This window comes from Mustela nigripes, chromosome 4 (genome assembly GCF_022355385.1).
Source record: "Mustela nigripes isolate SB6536 chromosome 4, MUSNIG.SB6536, whole genome shotgun sequence".
Classification (NCBI taxonomy): domain Eukaryota; kingdom Metazoa; phylum Chordata; class Mammalia; order Carnivora; family Mustelidae; genus Mustela; species Mustela nigripes.
The window spans coordinates 116,496,166-116,515,781 of NC_081560.1; the positions used below are offsets into that span (position 1 = coordinate 116,496,166).

The 19,616-nt window shown below is 44.0% G+C and overlaps 1 protein-coding gene across 7 annotated transcripts in view; it reads right to left on the reverse strand.

Annotated features, from left to right (window-relative positions):
* Nucleotides 1–19,616, reverse strand: part of LGALS8 (galectin 8) — a 47,704-nt gene that overhangs the window by 12,030 nt on the left and 16,058 nt on the right. For 6 of the 7 annotated variants that reach the window (XM_059397379.1, XM_059397378.1, XM_059397382.1 and 3 more), the window contains 2 exons: nt 9,965–10,114; nt 839–927 (listed from right to left, as the gene is read on the reverse strand). In XM_059397379.1, coding sequence (XP_059253362.1) covers nt 839–927; nt 9,965–10,006 — 131 coding nt within the window. In that variant the 5' untranslated portion in view covers nt 10,007–10,114. Of the gene's footprint in view, nt 1–838; nt 928–9,964; nt 10,115–19,358; nt 19,400–19,616 lie in introns of all 7 variants that reach the window. The other variant, XM_059397381.1, reaches the window with a different exon arrangement.

Consider the following 19,616-nt stretch of genomic DNA (forward strand, 5'->3'; position numbering starts at 1 on the left):
GATCCTCTGTTCACTCACCCAGGTGGCCTAAATACCTTCTTACAGAATCTTCCTTTCCTTCCTCAGTGCAGAGCCCTGGGCTGGGGCTGGGGCCCTGTCTACGCAGAGCAAGAGCCCACATTTTTCCAGCCTCCCTGGAAGGCAGGTGCCCTCCGGTACCGGAGGTTCTACTGAGGTGCAGATGCTCAGGGAAGACTCCTGAGAATGGCCCCAGTCAGCCGGCATCTGTCTTTTGTCCACTCCCCTCCCCTGCCCACTCCCCCCAAACCCCACAGGCACCCACCCAGCTACCCAAAACGTGGTGTGAGGGCTAGGTTTCTAGCTGCCACTAACCATGAGAAAAAGGACCCAACCCAAGGGACAGCAGAACCGTGAGCTGGGAGAGGCCTGCTTCTCTAGATTCTACAGAACTCCCTAGAAACATGTGGGCTATCTTCTTCAGACCTTTCACTTCTTACTTAAACTGCTGTCATCCGTGCCTCAGAGCTGGCCCAGCTCGAACTCAAGACAGCCTCATCCAGTTTGTATCAGAGCAAACAACTCTGACAAAACATCAGACAACTCGCCCAGAGGGAATCCTAAGCAATGCTGTGGGAGCGTTACACTGCAACTTGACCTTGTCCCTGGGGTCTGACCACGATTCCCACTGCTAACTAGATCTCTAGTACTTTACAGCAATAAAATGAAACATCCAAGTGAACTTTATCTCAGCCGCTCATTCCCATCTCCTCAGCACCTGGGCTGTTGATGAAAGCAAAACCAGGCCTCAAAGTACCAAAACAGTCTCCCCACAAAAAGTTCAATCTTGTTCCTTTTTCATCTAACATGATGGCTTTACCTGTCCGAATCACAGGGAACATGCCCACGTATTACAATCAAAGTTCCAGGCTCCAACTGCCCAGGAATGGTTCCAACATAGGGGATTACCTAGGAAAAAATAATTTTAACAAGTGGATGTTTATAGAAAACAAAGACTACATTTTTGAAAGGATGCATGTAAATCTCAGAATCTAGCATTTTCCAAGTCACTATTCAAACAGGATAGTGACAGGATCTGAAACATCTTGGAGTTCTTTAGAGAAAGACACAGCTGGACGTTCATAGAACTTTTTATTTGGCTGGGGGTTTTGTGAAATAAAATGTCTACTTAATAGGATAATTCTGCTAACATAAGAAACAACTTGCTGGAAGTTCTCTCCCCCTCCCCCTCCCTTCCCCCTAAAGTTCCACTAATGATCTGAACGTGGAACTGAGACCATGCAAGGCCCCAAGCCCATGTTGATGGAGGCAGCAACATTCATTTACTGCCTGGGGAGGGGGCTCCAAACATAGTCCCTTCTCCACACCTGGGATCTGAGTGTCTAATCTTCCCTGCCAGGCTTCCAGACTCTTGCTGGCAATCAGAACCATGTGATCTTAGGATGCCTACGGTCTCTCAAGGCCTAGAACCCGCCTGGCCTGGCCTGGTCCAGTCTGCAGACTTAGGTTGTAACACAGTATCCAGGTCTCTGCCTGCCCCCTTATCACCTGGAATTCACCCTTTCTGTCTGGGTTGGGACACACTATCAGATCTTTCCCCAGAGCAGACTCCACCATCCTCCCCACCCACTGGCTGTGTTTCCTGCATCACGACCATTGCCCCTCCTACTCAGGGACATCTGAGCAAGACAAGCAGGCCAGACGCCATCATGCTCTACACCAAGCTCACTCCAGTTATGATAAAAATGCTCAAGTCTATCCACGGTAGCCCTAATCATCAAGAAATAAGACCTAAAATGAGAGGGCACATAAAAGTAGTTGTAGAGGGGCACCTGGGTGGCTCAGTGGGTTGGGCCTCTGCCTTCTGCTCAGGTCATGGTCCCAGGGTCTTGGGATCGAGCCCCCACATTGGGCTCTCTGCTCGGCGGGGAGCCTGCCTCCCCCTCACTCTCTGCCTGCCTCTCTGCCTACTTGTGACCTCTCTCTGTGTCAAATAAATAAATAAATAAAATCTTTAAAAAAAAGGTAGTTGTAGATTGGTTGCTCCTAAACAGAAAATCTCAGCTCAAGGGCCATTTCCTCCATGAAGCTTTTTTCAGACTCCATGGGCCAACAGACTTAACCACTCTCCAATGATCCCTCACAGCACATGAGACGCTGCCTCAATTTTAAGCTGCGCAGGGCAGGCCTCAGTCGGCCCCTTTAGGCGCCCACAACTGGGGTCAGGAGATGGTCAGTGGTTACATGGTGAGGAGAGAGTGCTCGTCAGCCCAGAAACTGGATTCCGGCAAGCCACACATTTGCCGTGGAGCGGCAGCTGAGCAGCGGCAGCTCAACGAGCGTGCTGCTGCCTTGACCAGTGAGCCGAGTGATGGCCAAGCACACCAGGAAATGACTGAAGCCAGCTGTCACCTAGTGTTGTGACAACTGCTGAGAGCAAGGTGGGTGGGAGGAACAGAGCCCATCACACCAGAAAACACAAGACACGCACAGGAGGCTACTGCCACACACCAGAGTTGCTGGGTTTTGCGTGGAGAGGATACGGAAGGAATTACACTTCCACACTGATCTGGGCCACGGCCATTTCCAGGAATAGCCAGCAGCACCCTTCGCAGAGTGAACCTCTTAATCAACTGAACAGTCTTCATGACTTCGAATTTTATATACATTTCAACTGTATTTATGCAGAAGGATGCAAAAAGGTTAGGGATATAAATATTAGTGAGAAAAAAGCCTGTAGAACTAGACACAGTATGATCTTAATTAAGTAATGATAAACATAAAAATAAAAAACCACTGTAATGAAAGAATGTTAACAATAGTTTTCTTAAGGAATGGGATCTTAATTTTCTTCATGTATTTTTATATTTTGCAGATCTCTATGATAAGCATTTATATATATATATTTTTTTAAAGATTTTATTAACTTGTTTGACAGAGAGAGATCACAAATAGGGAGAGAGGCAGAGAGGAGGAAGCAGGCTCCCCACCGAGAAGAGATCCCAATGTAGGGCTTGATCCCAGGACCCTGAGATCATGACCTGAGCTGAAGGCAGAGGCTTAACCCACTGAGCCACCCAGGTGCCCCCATTTATATTTTTATAACAAGTTTTTATTCTATATTTAACTTAAGGTTTGGAAACTTTTTGAGACCAGTAATCTATTCCCATCACTGCTAATAAGTTCTCCCCAGTTGTTAATAAATTGTTCCAGTCTGAGAAAAAACAGTGCTGAACACCTTCGCCATCTGCTGTTTCAGCTGTCTGCATGAACACTTTCTACATAGGAAAGCGCCCTCCATGGTGTCAGTCATACTCAGGTGACTGGGGCGGTGTGAGTGACACAAAAGGCTCTGCAGCCCACTCCTTGAACTCAGCACTCTGCAGAAAGGGAGAAGGGTATTGTTTTGCAGGCAAATGTCAGGCTTCGGATGTTTCATGAATAATTTATGTAAAAAAATTAAAAGCCAGTTCTGATCACACTGGAGACAATACTGTAAGCCGAAGCCATACTTGGGTTTAGTGTTACCTGCCGGAACGTCCTAGCTGTCTCAACCTGCTCTACCTGTTGTAGGATTACTTCCGTGATGTCTGCTACCCACAAAGGCCTAGGCGGCGGCTGCAGCTAAAAGAAGTACGCGAGTCCTGTCCGGGAGGAGCTTATAACGCAGCTGGGGAAAAGTCGGAGCCCCGTGGAAATGGGATACTCTGGCTGTTCAGAATCACAGTCTTCTCCCATATCTGGAAGATCCTCCCTCAACCTCATCCAGACTGCAGGGAAGGGCAAGGGCATGGGATGAATCCCCGTCACTTGGGACTGCCAGAACCTCCCCGGACGGGAAGTCAGAACCAGGGCAAGAAGCCAGAATCAGAGTGCTGGTTTGGCAGGTGGGCGGCAGCGCTCCCTGGGGTCGGAGGCACAGCTGGTCCAGGTGGAGCTGCCAGTGCAAGGGGACCATCTTGGGGGAAGAGGGGTAACAGTCGTACAGCACAACTTTGCAAGTTGTCTGTGACTCTGTAGTTGCCAAGTGTGGTTCTTCAGTCCTGCTAGAGATTCTAAGAACTATTGGGTGTCAGTGAATAATGCCTTTTCTGCTCAGACTGGCTCCTGCGCTTGCAGCTGCAAGCTTGAAGCTCAACACCTTCAAATATAGGGCAGAAGAGGCCAAATCGGTGCTCCAGGTTGCCCAAATACAGTTTCTAAGGAGGTGTGATATGAGCTGGCATTTAGGAGGGGAAAGCCATTTCAGAAAGACATGCTCATCTACAAAAGCAAAGAGGCAGGAAAAGATGAAACAGATCTGGCAGACATAGGCAGTAAGGGGGCAGTACAGAATGCCTGGGTGGCTCGGTTGAATGTCTGCCTTTGGCTCAGGTCATGATCCCAAGGTCCTGGGATAGAGTCCCAGGTTCCTTACTCAGCAAAGAGCCTGCTGTTCTCTCTGCCTACTGCTTCGCCTACTTGTGCTCGCTCTCTACTCTGACAAATAAAATCTTTGAAAAAATTAAATGGGGGTGGGGGAGAGTTCAAGACAGAGGGTCAGACTGCAGAATGAGATCATGAAAGCAGGGCTTGGGGATGCAGTCCAGTTGGGAACAGCACAGTGGAGCATTGGGCATTCACGGGGAGAGTGGCTACTTTAGGGAGCCGGAGATAAGGATAAGCGAGGCTGATGGCAGCAGACATGGGGAGACGGAGGGAGGAAGAGACACACACAAGAACTACTTCCAAGGGAACGATCTACAGAGGGCCACCATCTAACATGGTAAAACTGAGGAGGAAACCAATTTCAGAAGGAAGAGGAGTATCATTTTGAACATGTCTAGTGTGACGGGTAGGGAGAACAGCTAAGAGCACATACACCGAAAGGAATAGCGGATACAAGGACCACACGGGATTTGAGAGGCCAGGACTCATGCTCTGAGTCCAAGAAGAGAGGGTTACTGAAGGTATCAAGGTATGAAACCTAAGAGAATGGAAAAGCTGGGGCAAAGGTTTATAAAATGGTTTGTAAACTGAGGGACTATGCAGAAGGGAGTTCACAGACTGCCAGCACTGCAAGGCCTCCTGACGAGGTTGGCCCTGGCTGGGGTCTAGGGACTTGGATCTGGGGAGCGCACCCACCACCCACACGGCTAAGGGTGGTGTCCTGTACTTAAACTGCAAGCCATGTGCAAGCTTCTCCGGTGGGAGGCATTTCACATGCACAGCTTGTTGCTGGGGGGTTTCAGTGGGTCCAGGGGAGCCCACAGGGGGAGGGCCTGCGGAAACCCGCACCTGGTTTCCCCTGGACTTCGCCCCAGGTGCCTTTCCCTTAGTGATGTTGCTCTGTATCGTTTCGTGGTAATAAATCACAGCCGTGAGTAGGACTGTGCCAGTGAGTCATCACACCTGAGTGTGTGTGTCGGGGACCTCGACTGGGGGGATGGGAAGAGAAAGGAGAGAAAGCCCAGTCAGCTAGACACATCAAGGAGGTCAATTTCCAAAATCCTTAACATGGATAAATAAGGAAGGTTTTTGAAAAGATAACAAAGGGGGGATCATGCCCTTTGATCCAGTGATTCCACTTTTACAGACTGACCCTATAAAATTGAGGCATACACCTTCAGCTCAGGTCATGATCCCAGGGTCCTGGGATCGAGCCCCACATTGGGCTCTCTGCTCGGCAGGGAGCCTGCTTCCTCCTCTCTCTCTGCCTGCCTCTCTGTGCACTTGTGATCTCTCTCCCTCTGTCAAATAAATAAATAAAATCTTTAAAAAAAAAAAAAAATTGAGGCATACACCAGGCTGTACCACACAGCACTGATGGTATTTTCATGGAATCATCACAAAAGCCAACAGTCCTTTAAAGAAAACTGGCGGAATAAGCGACAGTACACCCATACCACGGGCCAGTCGTGCAGCCAGGAAGATACGCGAGGCAGTGCCACATGTACTGAAATCTCCAAAACGCATTCACCGGGGAAGCAGCACACAGAGCAGTGTCTATGCAGGCACACTCGGAGAGACTGTGGCCTCAGCTTCCGGACCACTTCAGTAAAGTGCAGAGGGCAGTAAAGCTCTTTAGATATGCTGTTTTGTTTCCCAGGGGAGGAAGAAGTTGTATTTACATGATACCACAGTCTATTAAGTGTGCAATGGCACTAAAAACAAAAAGTACTCTTAATTTAAAAATACTGCTACAGGGGCACCTGGGTGGCTCAGTGGCTTAAAGCCTGTGCCTTTGGCTCAGGTCATGATCCCAGGGTCCTGGGCTCTCTGCTCAGCGGGGAGCCTGCTTCTCCCTCTCTGCCTACTTGTGATCTCTGTCAAATAAATAAATAAAATCTTTAAAAAAAAAACTTAAAAAATAAAAGTAAAAAATAAAAATACTGCTAACAAAATGCAAACCATCATCTGAGCTTTCAGCAGGTTGTAATCACTGATCACTGGAATTGAAATGATAATAATGAAAAAGTCTGAAGTGTTCCAAGAATTTCCAACCTGTGACATAGACACGAAGAGAGCAAACACTGTTGGGAAAATGGTGCTGACAGGCCTGACGTGGGCCTGCCACAGACCCTCACTTTGCGAGAAGCACCACAAAACGAGGTCTGTAGTGAAGAAACAGGATCAACAAAAGTGATACAACACACACTCTGGGATATTCATGTGTATTCTCAGAAAAGATATACAAAAAACTGGTAAATATGGTTGTCTTCAGGGAGGGGAACCAAGCACCAGGGCAGAAGGAAAAATTATGGCTTAATGTAACCCTTAAATACAGTTTGAATTTTTAAAAATGATTTACGCATACTATCATTAGATTTTAAAAATACTAATAAAAAAGGGAAAAGCCACTGGGTTTGACATAAATGAAATTGAATTTGGAACACAGATTATCCTCAAACTATTCAGGGCTTGGCGGCATGGGGGGAGGCATAATTAAACAGCAGAAAGGCATGGAAAGAAATGGAAACCCGCAAAAGGGAAGCTGATTCGGGGAGGGAGACAGGAGTTTAGTTATAAACTGCTCAGTCCGGAAAGGCCGGCAGAGCATCTAAGAGCATTAGGTAAAATGCCAGAACTGCTCACATACTGTGTACATACTCAGAAGGTCTAACAGTGATCAGTAAAGACAAAAAATGGAAAAGACAAGACTAGTAAAGACAAAGAGGAAATTAAGAGTTAAAAAAAAAAATGAGAGGGCAGAGCTGTGGTGAAGGAATGAAGACTGCAGAACCGATGCCGTCTCAGGACACTAGTCTGCAAGGGGAGAACAAGAAGGACATGGGGCTGGATGAGACCATGGAGGTTAAGATTTTACTCTTTTGGGGCGCCTGGGTGGCTCAGTGGGTTAAGCCTCTGCCTTCAGCTCAGGTCATGATTTCAGGGTCCTGGGACTGAGTCCCGCATCGGGCTCTCTGCTTAACAGGGAGCCTGCTTCCCCCACCCCCATGCCTGCCTCTCTGACTACTTGTGATCTCTGTCAAATAAATAAAATCTTAGAAAAAAAAAACTATTAAAAAAAGATTTTACTCTTGTGTGTTTTAAGATTCAGTGGTAAGGCAGAAAGGGGGCTACTCAGAATACAAAGGAGAGAAGGTTAAATGTGGAAGCGAGGTTCCCAAGGAGACTGGAAGCGTGGTTTGGCACCAGGTGGAATGAATGTTAACCGCCAGTGTGTGTCACTGCTAAAGAGCGTCTTAACCAGCTCACACTCGGTCACAGATTAAGAACTGCATAAACAGCAATCAGTGAAATGTATTAGGTATGAGAAAGCACACAGAACAGTTACACAGTGCACTCTGCTTTTGCCAAGAAGACAATGTGGATAGAATTTGCTGCCACAGTGGATGGAAACTTTAGAAACATTAAGAAAAATTAAAAGGCAGTAGTTTCTGTGTCTTCCTGATAAGTCAACGAACACATGAGTGTCTGCGCTGCTTAAGCTCTTCTCCCATCTACAGCTAGCTGCCCTTCCACTGTTCAAAACACAACGGGTAAAAGAAATAGAGGCTGCCAAGTAAATTAGAGATTCTAAGTCAATCTATTAGGATACTGTACAACCTAGACTTAACAAGAACTATTTTCTTGCACTACAGTTATTTTGTTAGTGAGCGTAGCAGTGTGAGCACTTGGTGCTATGAATATTTCTTTAATAAGTTAAAGACGGAGCACAATGTTGTTTTTTTTTAAAGATTTACTTATTTTAGAGAGATTGAGAGACAGAAATAGAGAAAGGCATGGGGGAGGTTGGGGAGTAGGGAGAGAAAGAATCCCAAGCAAACTCTGCACCGAGCACAGAGCCCAACGCAGAGCTCGATCTCATGACCCTGAGATCACAACCTGAGCCAAAATCAAGAGTAGGACGTGTTGTCCCAGCAAAATGTCATTTTTGCTATTCAGGTCAATCTTTCTATCTCTACCCTTTTCTGCTTGTGAAAACAGACTACAAAACAGAAAAGCTTAAAAAAAAAAAAAAAAAAAAAAAGGAAAAGAAAGTATCTGCCAAAAATCTTTACTGTCGAGGAATGTGTCACCATAAACTACCTTCAGAGCAGCAGCGAGGCCACATGGACACCCTGGCTGTTTCCCGCCCTGGAGCAGCACTGTCTCTGGGCCCTTCGGCAGGAAATGAACGTCAGTGTACTCTTGTTTCGACCCTTCAGCTGAATGTGCTAAACCCAGAAATTACAGGAATCATTGGTGTGCTTATACCAGGGTGCACAGGGATTTTAGTCTAAAATATGGCTCTAAATTGCACTCCAATGAGGCACCTTCGTGCAGAAAGGGCAGAACCGCAGAGCGTCACCAGACCATCCCTTCCGCCTCCTGGCAGGAGCCAGGACTGTACTCCGGGCACCCTTGTGGACAGCTTTTTTTTCTTTTCTTTTTTTTTTTTTAATCTTTGCAGAAAGTCCATCTACAACCTTGAGATGTTGTTGCTGTTGTTTTTTAAGTAGGCTCCACGCCCAGCATGGAGCCCAGTGTGGGGCTTGAACTCACCACCCTGAGATCAAGACCTGAGCTGAGATCAAGACACTTAATCAACTGAACTACCTGGGCATCCCCAACCTTGAGATATTTTTAACTTGAAGATACAGAAAATCATTTTAAATGTTTCAATGACTTCAAACTCGGTCTTCCTTTTTAAAGGACGCCTACTACTAAGGCTATTTCTTCTAAAATGGAACTTGCTTGAGTGCTGGTTGTCCCTGCTCTGCACAATGACATCAAAACCTGGATAAAAGAGAATTACAACTAGAAAGTAAGTAACAAAAAAAGGGGACCACAAACACTAATGAGACTGGCTTACCTGCTTCAAGGACTCACACCCTGTCTCTCTTGCCCACCAGTCTCCTAGGAGGATGGTTACAAAAGAAAAGCAGCAACTCTACTTCAGACCTAAATTCGGGATTCAGCTTCAGATATGTGGAAACCAGACATTTCTAAAGATTGTTGCCACCACATAAAACTAAAACAAGTTCATTACTTCCCAGGATGTTCCTGAAACTTCCAGCAATTGCAGTCACTGGGGCTCTTGGACCACAAGATCCTAATTATTCTCTTTCGCCATCTTCCCCCTAGCTTTTGACCTTTTCCCCATACAAGTACGAAACAGTATTTGAAAGGCAGAGGGAAAAGCTGAGACATTTACTTCTCAGGAACCAGGTCTAATGAAAAAAGAAAATTAAAAATTTGTAGAGCAATGAATCAATTTTCCTTTGAAAATTATGTCCTGTGACTATCTTCCCAAAACCACCAAAGTTGGCTTCCCTGCACTGTACCCCCATGCTCTCCATTCAGAACACGTCCTCACCACCCTGTATTGTCACCGTGACTTCGTCCTCCACTAGACTGAGCTCCACCACAGTCCCTGTCACAGTCCCTTTCCATATGTTTACTGAATTTGATGTTCTCTTCTCCCCAGCAATGGACAATTAGTATCCAATTGGATTTGCTCTAAATCCCACCACAGATAAAAAGTATAGCAATCACTTACCGGGTTATAGATGATATTCTGCAGGTTTGTCAAGGACAACATCACTCTTTTCCACCTTAATGTTGGTTGAGGTCTCTCCTTTGTGTAGGACCTAAGACTTTAAGCAAGTTTCATTTAAAGGCTTCCCAGATTGAAACTGATGCTCTTGCCCTGTGTAAAATTAAAAGAAAGAAAAATTAGCATGCACTATTTTTCTTTTTAACCATTTTTAATTTAAATTACAAATTATTTTACTTATATCTACCAGATAATAGGATATTACAATCAAAGCTGTGACCCCAATTCTTTCATTGTATACGTGCACACTAAATAATTTTGTTCTTGAGTGCACATGAAACCTTCTCCAAAACAGACCACATACTGGGTCACAATTCAGGGCTCAACTGATGCCAAAAGACTGAGATTATTCCCTGCATATTCTCAGATCACAATGATTTGAAACTGGAACTGAACCACAAGGAAAAGTTTGGAAGGAACTCAAACACCTGGAAGCTAAAGACCACCTTGCTTAAGAACGCTTGGATCAACCAGGAAAACAAAGGACTTAAACAATTCATGGAAACCAATGAGAATGAAGACCATTCGGTCCAAAACCTATGGGACACAGTAAAGGCGGTCCTAATGGAGAAATACATAGCCAGCCATCCAAGCCTCCCTTCAAAAAATTGAAAAATCCAGAATATACCACCTATCTCTACACCTTAAAGAACTGGAGAATCAATAACAAATTAAGCCAACTCCACACACAAGAATGGAAATAATCAAGATTAGAGCAGAGATCAGTGAGATAGAAACTAGAGAAATAGTAGAACGCATCAATGAAACTAGAAGCTGGTTTTTTTGAAAGAATCAATAAGATCGATAAACCATTGGCCACACTAATCCAAAAGAAAAGAGAGAAGACTCAAATTAATAAAATTATGAAAGAAAAGGGAGAGATCACAACTAACACCAAGGAAAGAGAAACATCATCAGAAATTATTATCAACAGTTATATGCCAATAAGTTAAGCAACTAGATGAAATGGATGCACTCCTGGAAAACTATAAACTTCCAAAATTGAACCAGGAAGAAATTGACAATCTGAATAGACCGACATCTAGTAACAAGATTGAAGCAGTGATCAAAAACCTCCCAAAAAACAAGAGCCCAGGACCTGATGGATTCCCTGGGGAATCCTACCAAACTTTCAAAGAAGAAATAACACCTATTCTCCTGAAGCTGTTTCAAAAAATGGAAGCAGAAGGAAAACTTCCAGACTTTGTATGAAGCCAGCATTACCCTGATCCCCAAACCAGCCAAAGACCCCACCAAAAAGGAGAATTTCAGACCAATATCCCTGATGAATATCCCTGATGACACTGATTCTCAACAAGATCCTAGCAAATAGTAAATAGGATCCAACAACACATTAAAAAGATCATCCACCACGACCAGGTGAGATTCATCCCTGGGTTGCAAGGATGGTTCAACATTCGCAAATCAGTTAATGTGGCAGAACAAATCAGTAAGAGAAGAGAGAAGAACCACATGGTCCTCTCAATTGATGCAGAAAAAGCATTTGACAAATCTAGCATCCATTCCTGATTAAAACACTTCAAAGTATAGGGATAGAGGGAACATTCCTCAACTTCATAAAAGCTATCTATGAAAACCCACAGCAAATATCATCCTCAATGGGAAAAAGCTCACAGACTTCCCGTTGAGATCAGGAACAGGACAAGGATGCCCAATCTCACCACTCTTGTTCAACACAGTATTAGAAGTACTAGCAACAGCAATCAGACAACAAAGAAATAAAAGGTATCTAAATTGGCAATGAAGAAGTCAAACTCTCTCTTCGTAGATGACATGATACATTATATGGAAAACCCAAAAGACTCCACCCCCAAACTACTAGAACTCATACAGCAATTCACTAAGGTGGCAGGATACAAAGTCAATGTACAGAAATCAGTTGCTTTCTTACACACTAACAACGAAAACACAGAAAGGGAAGTTAGAGAATCGATTCCATTTACTATAGCACCAAGAGCCCTAAGATACCTGGGAATAAACCTAACCAAAGAGGTAAAGGATCTGTACTTGAGGAACTACAGAACACTCATGAAAGAAATCGAAGACACAAAAAGATGCAAGACCATTCCATGCTCTTGGATCGGAAGAATAAACATTGTTGAAATGTCTATATTGCCTAGAGGATTCTATGCTTTTAATGCCATTCCGACCAAAATTTCACCAGCATTTTTCAAAGAGCTGGAGCAAATAATCCTAAGATTTGTATGGAATCAGAAGAGACCCAGAATTGCTAAGGAAATGTTGAAAAAGAAAAACAAAACTGGCAGCATCACGTTGCCTGATTTCAAGCTTTACTACAAAGCTGTGATCACCAAGACAGCATGGTACTGGCATAAAAACAGACACTTGGACCAGTGGAACAGAGTAGAGAGCCCATATATGGATTCTCAACTCTATGGTCAAATAATCTTCGACAAAGCAGGAAAAAATATACAGTGGAAAAAAGACAGTCTCTTCAATAAATGGTACTAGGAAAATTGGACAGCTACATGTAGAAGAATGAAACTTGACCATTTTCTTACACCGTACACAAAGATAAACTTGAAATGGATAAAAGACTTCAACGTGAGACAGGAATCCATCAGAATCCTAAAGGAGAACATAGGGAGTAACCTCTTCGATATCAGCCACAGCAACTTCTTTCAAGATATGTCTCCGAAGGCCAAGGAAACAAAAGCGAAAATGAACTTTTGGGACTTCATCAAGATCAAAAGCTTCTGCACAGCAAAGGAAGCAGTCAACAAAACAAAGAGGCAACCCATGGAATGGGAGAAGATATTTGCAAATGACAGTACAGACAAAAGGCTGATATCTGGGAGCCTGGGTGGCTTAGTAGGGTAAGCCTCTGCCTTCAGCTCAGGTCATGATATCAGGGTCCTGGGATCGAGTCCTGCATCAGGCTCTCTGCTCATCAGGGAACCTGCTTCCTCCTCTCTCTCTCTCTCTCTGCATGACTCTCTACCTATTTGTGATCTGTGTCAAATAAATAAATAAAATCTTAAAAAAAAAAAAAAAGGCTGATATCCAGGATCTAGAAAGAACTTCTCAAACTCAACACACACAGAACAGGTAATCATGGGCAGAAGACATGAACAGACACTTCTCCAATGAAGACATACAGATGGTTATCAGACACATGAAAAATGTTCATCATCACTAGCCATCAGGGAGATTCAAAATAAAACCACATTGAGATACCACCTTACACCAGTTAGAACGGCCAAAATTAGCAAGATAGGAAACAATGTGTGTTGGAGAGGATGTGGAGAAAGGGGAACCCTCTTACACTGTTGGAGGGAATGCAAGTTGGTGCAGCCAATTTGGAGAACAGTGTGGAGATTCCTCAAAAAATTAAAAATAGAGCTTCCCTATGACCCCGCAATTGCACTACTGGGTATTTACCCCAAAGATACAGATATAGTGAAAAGAAGGACCATCTGTACCCCAATGTTTATAGCAGCAATGGCCACGGTCGCCAAACTGTGGAAAGAACCAAGATGCCCTTCAATGGATGAATGGATAAGGAAGATGTGGTCCATATATATTATGGAGTATTATGCCTCCATCAGAAAGGACAAATACCCAACTTTTGTAGCAACATGGACAGGACTGGAAGAAATCATGCTGAGTGAAATAAGTCAAGCAGATAGAGTCAATTATCATATGGTTTCACTTATTTGTGGAGCATAAAAAAATAACACAGAGGACACAGAGAGATGGAGAAGGGAGTTGAGGGAAACTGGAGGGGGAGATGAACCATGAGAGACTATGGACTCTGAAAAACAATCTGAGATCTTTGAAGGGGTGGGGGTGGGAGGTTGGGTGAGCCTGGTGGTGGGTATTGTGGAGGGCACGTATTGCATGGAACACTGGGTGTGGTGTATAAACAATGAATTCTAGAACACTGAAAATTAAAAAATAAATAAGTAATTTTGGATCATCAGTGCAGGAAATAGTGATTTAAAATATACATTAGTAGAGAAGATGGTTCAAAATGGCCACATAGGTAGATCCAGAGCTCACCTCCTCCCAAGGACACAACAAACCTACAACTACATATGGCAAACCTCCTTCTAAAGGGGGACTTGGAAACTGGATGAACAGCACTTCCACAAGACACAGCCTGAGACAGGTAGATGAGGCAGAAATCTTGTCTCACTAATGGAAAAACCACACCCAGGCATGGCATTGCACAGTTCAGACAGATCTCAAAGGTATGGAAATTTTCCCAGAGGAGTGAGAAATTCAAACTCACATCAGGCTTTATATCCTGCACAGATGAGACGGCCCCCCAAACAACTGGCTTTCAAAACTGACAGGGAATCACCCATACAAACTACAGGAATCTAGGGAGGGAAAACCCATTCTTAAAGGGCCTGTGCAGACTCATTTGACCCAGAAACCAGCACAAAAATACCAGACAAGAAGCACAGAGACTACAGGTAAAGGAGACCCCCTATTAACTTTGGGCCACCTGTTGGAGAGGCAGGGACACTGGGTCTCTCCCCGGGACTGAGATACCAGTGGCAAGCCATTTTTGCTGTCTCCTTCTGTCATGCTGATCTGCCCTCTAGACTGCTAGTGTCAGGGTGTGCACGCTGCTGAGAGCCCCACATAACCCTGTGCTTCTGTGTGGCCTCACAGCCAAGGGGGCGATAACCCCGCCCACCAGAGGAACCTGGCAGCCAGCTGGCTGGGAGGACAACTAGCAGTCCAAGCACTGCCACAACAGGAGGCCACGTGCAGCCCACACAGAGGAGAGCCCTGGAGCAGCGACGGTCTATGGAGGCCTAGGGGATTGTGTTTCTGTGCTCCACAGGACATCTTCATACAGTCACTCCTTCAAGACCGGGAGACATAGCGAACTACCTAATACACAGAACCAGAGACAGGCAAAATGAGGAGACAAGAATATATGTTCCAAACAAAAGAACAACAACAACAAAGAATAAACAAAAAATAAATAAATGAAAATGTAAAAAAACCCAACAAGACAAAACTTCAGAAAAAGAACAAAACAGAAATAAGCAATCTACCCAATAAACAGTTCAAAGTAATGGTCAAAAAGACACTGACCTAGGGAGAATAAATGAGTGCACATATTGAGAACTTCAACAAACAGAAAATATAAGAAAGTACCAATCACAGTTGAAGAATACAGTAACAGAAATGAAAAATACAATAGAGGGAATAAACAGCAGATTAGATACAGAAAAATGGATCAGAGGTCTGGAAGACAGGGTAGTGGAAATCATCCATAAGGAACAGCAAAAAAAGAAAATAATAATAAGTTTAAGTACAAGATAGCTTAAGGGACCTCTATGACAACATCAAGTATACTAACATTCACATTATAGGGATCCCCCCCAAAAAAAGAGAGAGAGAGAGAAGGCAAACAACTTTTTAAAGAAATAATGGCCAAGAAGTTCCCAAACCTGAGGAAGGGAACAGACATTCAGGTCCAAGAAGCACATGGAGTTCCCCCCAAAATCCCCCCCAAAACCCAGATAAATCCATGCGAAGTCATGTTACAATTAAAAGGTTAAAAATAAAGTGTGAATCTTAAAAGCACCAAGAGGAAAAAAAAGGGCAGAACCCCCCACTCCTTGGATTATCAGCTGATTTTTTTTCAACAAAAACTTCTCGGGCCAGGAGCGGGAAACACAATATATTCAAAGTGCTAAAAGGAAAAACTAACAAACAAGAATACTCTACCCAGCAAGGTTATCATTCAGAACTGAAGGGGAGGTAAAGAGTTTCCCAGAAAAGCAAAAGCTAAGGAACTTACTGCATCAACACTAACTGGCTCTACAAGAAATATTAAAGGGACTTCTTTAAGGAGAAAACACCATAAGGAGAAGTAAGAAATACATTTTAAAAATCTCTCTGGTAAAGGCAAATATATGGTACAGACAGCAGATCAATAATAGAGAAAGTCAGTATGAAGGTTAAAAGAAAAAGTAGTAAAATCAATTCTATCTACAATAATTACTCAAGGGACACACAAAATAAAAGGATGTAAGACATGACATTACAAAGACATGGAACGAGAGTAAAAACGCAGTGCTTTTACAACCTGCGCCAACTTACGCAACCACCAACTTAAAACAGACTGCTGTATACAAGGTTGTTATATATGAACCTCATGGTAACGACAAACTAAAAGCCTATAATAGACAAACACGCATAAAAGAGAAAGGAATCCAAACATCACATGGAAGAAAGTCATAAAATCACAAGAGAAAAAAAGGAAACTACAAAATCAACCAGGAAACAATCAATAAAATGGCAATACATACTTTTCATTAATTACTTTTAATGCAAATGGATTAAATGCTCATTAAAAGACTTAGGATGGGGCCACCTGGGTGGCTCAGTGGATTAAAGCCTCTGCCTTTGGCTCAGGCCATGATCTCAGGATCCTGGGATCCAGCCCCGCATCATCGGGCTCTCTGCTCAGCAGGAAGCCTGCTTCCTCTTCTCTCTCTGCCTGCCTCTCTGCCTACTGGTGATCTCTCTCTGTCAAATAAATAAAAATAAAATCTTAAAAAAAAAAAAAAAAAAAAAAGACTTAGGATGGCTGAGTACATTTCACAAAACTAAACTAAATGAAACAGGGAAAAGAAAAAAAACCCAAACAATAAGGTGGACTGTAAGGGCCTATTTAGCCAGAGCTGCTCCACCTTGGTTGAACAGCCATTTTGTTGTTTATGCAGTAAAACCTAAACTGACCCTGCCCAGTTGAAGGTGAAGAGTTAATGAGGTATGGTATGGTGTTCATTTAAATGCAATACTAGGGGCACCTGGGTGGCTCAGTGGGTTAAGCCTCTGCCTTCGGCTCAAGTCATGATCTCAGGGTCCTGGGATCGAGTCCCGCATCGGGTTCTCTGCTCACCAGGAAGCCTGCTTCCCCCTCTCTCTCTGCCTGCCTCTCTGTCTACTTGTGATCTTTGTCAAATAAATAAATAAAAGCTTTAAAAAAAAATAAAAAAAGAAAGAGCCCAACAAATAGCCTAGAGAGAGACAGAACAGAAACAGCAATTTGAAAAATGCTTGGGGCCCATGGGAGGGAGATTTACTTACTAATCGCAGGTCCTAGAGGGGCAGGGGTCACTGGGGTACTCTGCCAGGAACAAAGAAACTGACAAGCACCATATCCCTCCCTTGCCTTCCCCCCAGCATAAATACAGAGCAATCTGTGGGAACCAGCGCTGTGCTGACTTTCACTACCTAACTTGCTTCCATCCCTTCCCACACCCTGGGCTTCAGGCATATGCCCCTTCCAGCCAGACGTGCTTCAGTTCACTTCTGGACCTCTCCTGTAGAAAACCAGCAGTGTGCAAACCTTGCTAACACTGCTGCCCACCACACACACACACACACACCCGCCCCCCATGCTGCAGATCTACAGCCTCTAATACACTTCTAGATGGGGCCCATTCAAAGCCAGGCCACAAGCCAGGCAGTGTGCAAGCAGCCCTGGCAGGGGCTGGCCTGACTCCCAGTGACTACTGCCCCGGGGTGAGGGGAATATGACCACACACACCAGTCTGACTGCTGACCCAGCAGAGGAGTGGAGGCAGACATCTGCTCTGACTGCAGGTCCCACCCACCAACTAAAGCTTCACGGGGAACAACACAGAGCACCCAGAAGTTCAGAGCTACCACAGCTCTGGCAAATGCCTGTTCTCACTCAACTCAAGCCCTGGCAGCCCAGGGTCCACTCACACTGCAAGGACCAAACACTGCCCACAACAAAGAGAGCCACTGAGGATGAATGGACTGAAGTCACAAGGGGCTCAGCCACCACAGCAGGGTGCCTGTAACACACACAGGACACACCCCTGAGGCACCAGGTTCCAGAACAGGGACACCACACTAGAGGACACTACAGGAAATCCTCATAAAGCCACAACTTTCAAGACCAGGAGACATAGGTGACTCTCCTAACACACAGAAACAGACACAGAGAGTTAGACAAAATGAGGAGACAGAGAAATAGTTCCCAAATGAAAGAACAAGACCAAACCACTGCAAGAGACCTAAGCAAAATGGAGATAAGTTATATGCCTGACAGAGAATCTAAAGTAATAATCGTATCACTGGATTTGAGAAAAAAGTAGAGGATGTCAGTGAGACCCTGAACAGAGATAAAGAAGATCCAAGCAAAGATGAAGGACAAAACAAATGAGATTAAAAATACACTAATGGAATAGACAGCAGGGACCAAAGCAGAAGAATGAATCAGTGACCTGGAAGACAGAGTAATAGAAAGTAATCAAGCTGAGCAGTTAAGAGAAAAAAAAAAAATGCAAAATGAGAACAGACTCAGGGAACTCAGTGACTCCATCAAGCATAACATTTGCAGTATAGAAATCTTAGAAGGAGAAGAGAGAAATAGGGGGCATAAAATTTATTTGAAGTAATAGCTGAAATCTTCCCAAGTCTGGGCAAGGAAACAGATATCCAGATCTACGGGACACAGACACCCCCCAAAAAATCAACCCAAAGTGGCCCACATCATGACACAAAGTAATTAAAATGGCACAAAAGTAGTGATAATGAGAGCATTTAAAAGTAGCAAGAGACGGGGCGCCTGGGTGGATCAGGAGGTCTGCCTTTGGCTAAGGTCATGATCTCACAGTCCTGGGATCAAGCCCCAAATCAGGCTCTCTGCTCAGTGGGGAGCCTGGTTCCTCCCCTCTCTCTCAGCCTCTCTGCCTACTTGTGATCTCTGTCAAATAAATAAATAAAATCTTAAAAAAAAAAAAAAAAAAGGAAGCAAGAGAAAGGGAACTCCATAAGCCTATCAGCTAATTCTTCAGCAGAAACCAGGCAGGCCAGAATAGAGAAGACTGATATATTTAAAGCACTTAAAGGAAAAAAATCTGCAGCCAATAATACTCTATCAAGCAAGGCTGTCATTCAGAATAAAAGGAGAGATAAGAGTGCATGACCACTAAACCAACACTACCAGAAATGTTAAAGAGGACTATTTGAGCGGAAAGGAAAAACTATGAGTAAGAGTAGCAAGTAGGAAGCACAAAAGCAGTAAAAATAAGTATATCTGTAAAAATCACTCAGGCCATGTATAAAATAGAACAATGTAAAGTACGATACCATCTACCTAAAATGTGGGGAAAGAGAAGTGAAGAATAGGTTTAAAATTAAGCAATCATCAACTTAATGCAGACTGCTATATATGTAAAATGTCATTTACAAACCCAATATTAAGCACAAATCAAAAACCAGTAACAGACATGTAAAAATAAAAGAGAAAGAAATCCAAGTAAATCACTGAAGAAAGCAGACTTACCATTAGAAAGGGGAGCAAGGGAAGAATGGAATACAGAAGAACTATAAAAACAAACACAAAGTTAGTAACAAAAGAGCAATAAATACATACCTATCAATAATTATTTGGAATGTAAATGGAATAAATGCTCTAATTAAAAGACAAACGGTGGGGGGGGGGGGTGCCTGGGTGGCTCAGTCCGTTGAGCATCTGACTCCTGGTTTCAGTTCAGGTCAAGATCTCAGGGTCCTGGAACTGAGCCCAGCATCAGGCTTCACT